Genomic DNA, 8,697 nt, shown 5'->3' with positions numbered 1-8,697 from the left:
TTTGAATTAATACGTATTTGTCTCTGTAAGAAGTATAGCTTGTGCATTCATACAGTAACATGAATAATTCTGTGCTAGAGTGGTGAGACTTGATAAGGTCTATTAATTTTTCAGTGATTTGGAATAGGGAGCTACACAATTTTCCCCACTAGTGTAATATGCACACATTATGGCTCCATTTGTCTCATTTAGATGTGGTCATTCAAACTAATTAATAACACTAAAAAGCCTCATTAAAACTGCATTCATAAGAAAGTGTTTATTTGAATTATTCCACAATTTTAAAATATGTACATTTTACAACAGCAAGGCAGAAATATGATCATAATAAGACATAAATTATATTATGTGGTAGCAAACTGAAACAGCAATCACTATTAATGGAATGTATGTTAGTATTCAAAGAAGATATATGCATTTTCTGTGTCTGAAAATGGGATACATTTGAACTGATAACAAAAATGAGGGATCTATATCCCTCATTAAAAAGTTTCAGTGCTTTGCAGTCACCATGGCTGCAGGCTTTCACTGCAAGTTAGTCTGGAGGGGATTGGACAGTGTGAGGGATAAAATCATGACTCCATTTTAATGATATATGGTCAAATAAGCTTGTAAGCCGTAACAACTGTATTAATGTTGTATAAGGTGCTATTGCTAGATTAGATGACAAAGCAACGGAAATATAACATGTTTAAAGTCACTTCAGAGTGGTTGGTTGTTCAGCTGGCTGGATATTGTCAGTAGCGTGTAGGCACTTCAGCTGAGATACTGTCTCCACCCATCCCATTGTCATTCAAGTCTTTAAAAAATTTAAGAACAAAATCATCAATAAAGGTTGAATCCACAAGCTCAGAGAAAGAGGAAAAATATCGTTCCAACTGCTGCAGAATAGTCTGGTTTAATGGCCACAGAGAGTACTCATTTCTGATTGGCCACAGGGTTACCATTATTTTTCACTAGCCACATGGCTTTGATGTAGTGGTCTGATAACCTTTGTAAATTGTGTACTTGTATCCCAAAGGTGAATAGTTTCAGCAGTTTTCCAGCTGTGTAGTATGATAATTGAAAGAAAGATTTGACGTTTTTCCTTTTTTGCTTTCTTGCTCAGGATTAGATGAGAAGATTGACGTTTTAACAGTAAATATAAAGCTACTACCAACAGCCAGTTAGCTGAGCTTAGCATAAAGACTAGCACATATAACATGTTATATCTGGTCTGATCTGTGCAAAAAACGGAAGTGTAAAAGCAGCAAGTTGTGTTTTTACGAGGGGTTAGGTGCTTGACTATTTCTTCTTCTATTTCTTCTGAGCCAGGCTAACTGTTTCCCCTGTTTCCAGTCTTTATGCTAAGCTAAGCTAACAAGATGCTGCCTGTGGCTTCATATTGAGGGTAGGCTAAAGATCTGAGAGAGGCATCAATCTTTTCTCTCTTGGCAAGTAATCCCAAAATTAAAAAAAATTTGAAAATATATTAAATTTTGATCTCTGGCAGGTTGCCATGTACAATATAATCGGGGTCATCCACTCTGAACCCTGTGGTTATAAAAAAAACAACTAATTCTGCAGAAGCAAACCTTTAGATAATTAGCCTCTGCAGCACATTACTTTTTAACAACTGTGCTCACCATGAACTATCTACTACATAATAAATCCTGTCATTCTATATAATGACTGTGCTACGTCTGAAATGCTACTACTGTTAACTACCAGGCCGAAGGTTCAGTTGTGGGCTCGCCTCTCTCGTTGAATACACAGGAGCGTGACCTTCTGCGAAACATGGTGGCTCCTGGGCCTTTCCTCCTGGTGAGGCGCAGATAAATGTCAGAATGCAGGAACCTGGGGTAGGAGTCCTTTTTCATCAGGCTGTAGACTTTCATCTGGGCTGCTTCGAAACAGCTCTTTGTAGGCTGCGCCATGTTCTTTTGGATGGCCGTCTTGGTGTTATAGTCAATGTTGACCTTAATGAGAGGTAAGAGCATGGAAAGGAAATAAGGACAATCATGAAAAGCATGTTGATTGACAATTACATATCGGTTAAATATGTGAAATTCACACCATGACAGAGTCCTGCACACATTTATCTGGATTTGAACACATCAGTTATGGATTTTTTTGTCCTCCATGGTGGAATTAGATGAGGCCGAAAACAACTCAATAATAGACCTTGTTCTGCAGTTTCCCTTTGGAATTAATAATGGACTCTATCTGTCAGAAAATAAGACAGATAAAGATCTTAGAAGACTTTTTGCCAACTGAGAATATCTCAGATGATGACAAGAAGAAAGGGGAAACCCCATGATCTGCACTGATCTGATAATTAATTAGCTATCCCCCTACCACGTAGAAGGCTGCTTTCCTACACGGCACACGCATCAACTTGGCATTCTTTGGATTTGATTCATGACCTTTTCTGACCTTTTTTGTAATGAATGAGAATGTGACTTTGTGCACAGTATTCAGGGTAATTAATAAGGAGCAATAGTTTGAGTTTAAAGCTAAAATAAACAATCCTTGTCACACATCAGACTCTAAAATATATTCTGATTATCATGATAGATAAGAGAGTTCATTTTCTGGCTCTTAGTTTTTTGAGTGAGTTGTTTGTTTAAAAATACTCATTAAGACCATCATAATTATCAGAGTCATAGACTGAGAATTAAGACTTTCCCTTTGAGAGACTTATATGCCACAACAAAAGCCATCACCGGTACTCAATATATTCTTGTTTATGAAATCATGCTATCTCCCACCATCAATAGTGAAGGTCACATTCATTTACATTTGGATCACCCTGCAAATCACTTGAGCTTGTGTATGCTTGAATGTTGCTGCAGCATGCATCAAAAAAATATCTGTTATATTTATATATACATTCATCATAGACTGAAAGTGAGTGGGTGATGCTCTCTCCATTTCTGCAGAGGAATGTCACAACCTCAAACCAGACAGCAGCTCTCAACGGTCAGATCTGCTGCAGGCCCCGTAAGCATATCGGATGGTGGTCGTATCGAGCTTGCAAAGTGAATAGAAACCTTTGAAGCCACAACTGTCTCTCACAGAAATAACCCTATCTGCTTTGCAGCCTTGCATGCACTAGATGCATGACTTCAGAAAACATGCTGCTACTAACAACTGTTCACAAAGGTCAATCTGCTGCAGGCTTATGACTATGCAGTGCTTCAGAATTCACCCACTGTTACTTTTATTACAGTGACATAAATATTTAGGCCTCCAACAGCCCTTAGTAGCAAATAAGTCAAAGAAAATGCAGAACTGCAGGGGCTGTTTGAGCTTTTTCAGCTCCATTGCATTTTATGATAAATAAACATACCATGCCATACCTCTTTAGGGGCATCCGATTCAATAAAAACTGTATAAATATATTTGGCTTTGGACAGCAGCTTCGTCTCAGAATCAATGGCCTTGTATTCTTCACAGGCCAACCAGAATTCGATGTTTTCCTCGCTGAACTCTGTCCTGAGGAACTGAGAGAAGGTTTCCACCCCATCTGATGTAGAAACACAGTCAGACACACACAATTACTCACTAGAGTGAGGATGAAAAAAACTAAACAGCTGTTAAAAGCAAAATCTGTAGTTTTTCAGTGCATGGTGGATAACAGGCTCATGTTGGATTGTAAAAGTATGCACAAATGGGCAATAGACTTTCCATAACTTCCTCATCCAAACACCACCAAAATGTGGTAACTGTGTACACAATTCAGTTATCTAGAAACATTGTACTTCTTCAGTGTACTTAAACATTTATTTTAGCTTCATTATATAGCATTCACTATATTAACTACACCCAAATGAGCACACTCACTGGTTTACAGTGTTTCAGTGTTTTAAACTTGTGATGAGGAAGTTGCACAGTTTCTGTATTACCATCTGTGCTAACACACATTAAAAGATGTAGTGAAACTCTTACTGCTCTCTTCATTAACTATTTATAGCCTCTAGCACTCTATAAGAGTTTAATACTCAAATGGAGCATATTGTTTGACAGTGGAACAAACTGTTTTGGACAGCTTTTCAAACATAAGGTTTTTGAGAAATTTTGGGCATTAAATTGACCTGAGTTCTTTAGCAGTTCTTCAAAGGAGTCGCTCCACTGCAAAGCTGCCTCTGGTGAGATGCTGAAAAAATCAGAGATGTGGTCAGCTCTTCCCTAAAAGTGCAGCACAAATGTTTGAATTCTCATTTCATTAGACACCAAGGTGCCATGTTTCTGTATGCAGTAGTCATGGTTAGTACTTGAAACTGAGGTTCAAAATGAATAATACTTGTCAAAACAACATTCTTGTACATGAAATGAATGGATTTTGCCTCACTTGCTGGATGTCGTATTTGTCTTTTTATGGGAACTGACGTTTTCATGAGAGCCAGACTTGGTGAGAAAAAGGCTTAGTCGGCTCTTCCTCTCCTTGTCTTTCTGTCTGCAAACACAGGAGAAAATATATCAAGTTCCACAAACTGTCTGTACATGCAACTATGCCACTATTTATCAAATCAGCAACTTATCAGAGAATTACTCCTCACAAAATGTTTTTAAAGTGGTTTATGTGACACTTTTTAAATTACACAACCATCTTTGTGGTATAATACAAATCACAAGACAAGTCACATATGCACGTTTCAAAAAGGAAGCAGACACTCATCATGGACGACAGCAGCTTTTAAAAGTCAACCTAACATAGTGTGAGTGGCTTTCAATCACACTCACTCTAGGTACTTTATAGAAATATCACATATCTTTTAGGAAGGTGTTATGCTGCACTTCAAAAAAATATGACTTCTATATACGGAAAGAAACTATTGCTTAACCTGATTTCTTTTGTTAAAGTTGCACCACTCAGATTCCTTACATGAGCTTCAACGGCTATTTAAACCAAACCGTTATATTACCCATTTCAAAATCAAGTAAACGTTCAAAAACAACTGAAGTTCACACACCAACCTGCTAGTATCGTTCTTCATCTTTGGTGCCTGCAAGTCTTCTGGACCAAGCATTTTGAAATATGCTTCCTCCTTTGGGGCCATGTAGTTGAATTGAGGAAATAGAAAAAGAAGCGTTTCCATGCTGTTCTGTCTCTATCTGTCGTGTGAAGCGGCAGGCCACAAATAGCTCTCTGAAAAATGTTTAACCCATCATGCGATGAACCAACTCGTCATTTATACACCCTGCTCACATTTCATTTCCCATACTTTTGCTTTACTTCCTGTAATGGCATAACCACTTACTGCTAAAGGTTCAATCAGTGATACAGAAAACCCCCTGGATTCAATATCCTGTTAACACTTTGCTTTCTTTTTTGAGAAAAAAACACCTGCTGACACTCATTCATTTTTTTGGTTTGTTTATTTTTGCTTGAGGTAATATGTTGTTGTGATATTCAGGACACAGTTTAATATATTCAAGCACATCATACTTTCGACCAAATAAGCCAGGTAACAGTTTTTGTTTGAGTGTCTGAAGTATTTGAACAACCTTGGTATTTATACACTCATTGATGCATTATTGTCATGTGGTTGATATTGTATTAATAACAAGCCTGTTAATAAATGTGTAGGATCCTGAGCGTTTTATGAGAGGTCAGCCCTATTCTGCGATTCCACTTGCACCACCAGCAAAGCCAGACACTGCAGAGATACAAAGAATAAAATGTAATGAATAATAAAATGTGTCTCTGATAGTCTGGGCTTAGCTCTTTCCAGAACATCAGAGCCTTAATGGCGAAAGACAAACTCACTGTGACATGATGGAAAACAACAGGGAATAGGTACGTTCTAGGGCAGATGGAGACAAATTTGATGTCTCTGTTAGAGTGAGAGTGACCCCCTTTAAAGGTATTAAGTAGGAGACAATGTTCCTCTAGTTTTGACAACAACAAATGGGCAAAATTAATAAAACCCTTGAAGAAAAACCAGCAGGTTTACCATAATGAACAGGTCATATGGTAGTTTAACTCAATTCAAACATGTTCCTGAAAGTCCCCTTCTTTCTAAAATGTGTTTTGTTCATTGTTGCTTCATTTGGACGTTCACTGCACAGAATGATGCATGTGCAGATGCCTGCTTTTACATTCATCTGCTGAAGAGGAAAGGTTTCTCTGTTCTTACATTAAATCCCAGTTTTAGACATGTACACATGGTCATGAATTGTGACATCACAATTTATTTGGAAGTTTATAGTGATGCAGCATTCAGCTTAAGTGTAATGTGGAAACTTGAAGCCTCCATTGCACATACTGATAATGAAACTTTCGGTAAAGTAGGAGACATCTTGTGTCCAGCAGTTAAAACTGAATTATTAATTCACAACAATGTTACAGCAACAATGGCAAACAGCATACAATATTAACTTCTTAAATTTGGGAGCCATTTGCATGATGCAAGGCAAGTTATGTTGAGGAGGCGACGATACAATACCAGCATTGGTCAGGATATCTGTCACATGCTATGCTCACATACATGCAGTATCAAGGTTGACTATGTAGTTTGTGCAGAGTCTACACCCAGCATCATTTTCATCAAGATAAATCATCACTTTAGGTTTCAGTGTAATTAATATATTAAAGCTTAATTTAATCACGAGCTAGTAAAAACCATATCAGACAGAACAGACATAGCAGAAATAACAAATTACAGCCCAAAAACCATCTGGAGAGTTCGGACGTTTGGTGGGTTGTGGTCATAATATAAAACTGCTACAATACACACACACCCAATACTATTTCATGGCAACATTACATTAGGCTCATAATTTTGTTGTGCAGGAAGGCAGAGAAGGAGACGTGTTAGTGGTTTGCTGGTGTTTTAAGACGAATAACAATTAATCATTATAATAATAATAATGACCAAAGCAAAAATAGATTTCAACTCCAAACTGCCAAACTGCAGAGAAGATGAGTAATATCAGATATATTAATAAACATTACTTACACCTAACACCTAAACTCCAAACATATTAAGAACCAACGAGTTTAGTTTGCTTATGTTAGCAGTGACAGCAGAAGAAAGAAAGAAAGACAATAAAAGAAGCTCTTGCTTAGTATAGTTTACAGTAACTCATGACGATAACCATCTCACACACAGTCTTGCTAAAAAGATACACAAGAGAAGTTGTGTGTATTTGTTGGGGTGTGAACTGAGGTGAAAACATGCCCACAAGAACTGAAAATCTTGCATTAACTCAGTAAAGGAGCACTCTGTACACATGATTGTTACATAGCAGGAGCCGAGTTATGCTAGAAAAGGGTTAGGGTTGGGGTTAGTTGTTCCAAATGGCTGATCTCGAAGGAGAAGCCTACAGTCAAAGAGAATTTACAATTTTACATTTGATTAAATATGGAGATAATGGCACACCATTTCTCTCCTGGAAGGCATTCATAGTGTTTCATTCTGTTGCTCACATGAAAAGTGACAGAAATATTGTCTACATAATGAAAACAGAGAGCTTGAGAAAGGAGGTTCAAACCCTGCTATACACCTGGCGATATGTTGCATGAAGTGGGTGTAAATGTCAGATTTCCCTCCCACCATAACATCTGTTAAACTGTCATATAACAGGCTGTTTTTAAGAAAACACAAACTGGACAAACAGTCCAGCAAATACTGTGATGTGAAAATGATCTTTACATGTTATACACCCAAGTAGCTTCAGGCTAAATAAAAAGTGTTTCTCAACCTCACATAAAAAACAACACACATTGATCACAAGAGAGTATTTCTGTGTTACAAACGTATGCAGCTCCAGCCCAGTGGTCCAATAAACTGAAGCTGCAGTATCCTTTCCCTTCAGGTAAACAGTAGACTGCTGAATCACTGAAACCAAATTAAATAGTTGTCATTTAGCTCTGCTGTATGTATTTGCCGCTTGTCAACATACCAGATGAGTGAACCAACAAAATCAATACACCCACAGATCCAAGGAGGTGCTCAGGCCAGCTGGGCACAACAGATTATGATAGTTTTATTTGATCTGTTTGAAATAATATTCTCATTTACACTTTTAATAATGTTCACTAGCATCAGGTCTTGGGCTTAGTTCTCCATGCAGTGAGATTATACAATATTTGTAAAGACTGTAGCAAAAACAGAGACAAGACTGTTCTTGTGCATCCATTGCTGCTGTATAAAAGTGGTTTGTCTAAAAGCAATTTAATTCAGAGTTAACTAGTTTGCCTGAGGTGTCACTGAGGAAAGCTATTATTATTGTCAGCAGAGCAGTTTCACTGAAACCACGTGATGTATGTCCCATTGATAGGAAATAGTTAATTTCATAGAACAGTGTGTATTTCCTCCTTTAGTTCCTGTATATTGGCATCGCTATAACAACACTGCACATCTGTGGATAGTGATAACGTAAATAGATCTTTATGATTGTGACAGGATGTTGCTAGGCAGAAAAGGGAAGTTACGTAGTTGAAATTACAAAGTGCTGACCCTGTCATGGTCCTGTCTCAGTCCTGTTTGGTCTCATTGTGTTTTCTGGGTTTCTATTGGCTGTTTGCTCTGTGTGTGTTTCCCTCCTGTGTTCCCCTACTCATCCCCAGCCTATGTTTCCCTCCACACCTGCCCTGCACCAGCCTCGTCAACCCTGCCCTTTTCCATTTTTTCTCTCAGCCAATCCCTGACCAATGCCTTTCCTCCTGCCTAGTTCTGTATTCCCTAATCCCTCATTAGTTCAGTCCAG

At 37.9% G+C, this 8,697-nt stretch overlaps 1 protein-coding gene across 1 annotated transcript; it reads right to left on the bottom strand.

Moving 5' to 3' along the window:
- Positions 1-263: 263 nt before the first annotated feature.
- rgs18 (regulator of G protein signaling 18) lies at positions 264-5,142 on the bottom strand. Its single transcript, XM_062428607.1, has 5 exons — positions 4,960-5,142; positions 4,334-4,438; positions 4,077-4,138; positions 3,342-3,508; positions 264-1,958 (listed from the first exon to the last, which is right to left on the bottom strand). The coding sequence occupies exons 1-5, from the start codon at positions 5,079-5,081 to the stop codon at positions 1,704-1,706; spliced, it is 711 nt and encodes a 236-aa protein (XP_062284591.1). The 5' UTR covers positions 5,082-5,142; the 3' UTR covers positions 264-1,703.
- Between the last annotated feature and the right edge of the window lie 3,555 nt (positions 5,143-8,697).

This window comes from Scomber scombrus, chromosome 11 (assembly GCF_963691925.1).
Source record: "Scomber scombrus chromosome 11, fScoSco1.1, whole genome shotgun sequence".
In the NCBI taxonomy this organism is placed as follows: Eukaryota; Metazoa; Chordata; class Actinopteri; order Scombriformes; family Scombridae; genus Scomber; species Scomber scombrus.
This window is presented reverse-complemented; position numbering and strand designations above follow the sequence as displayed.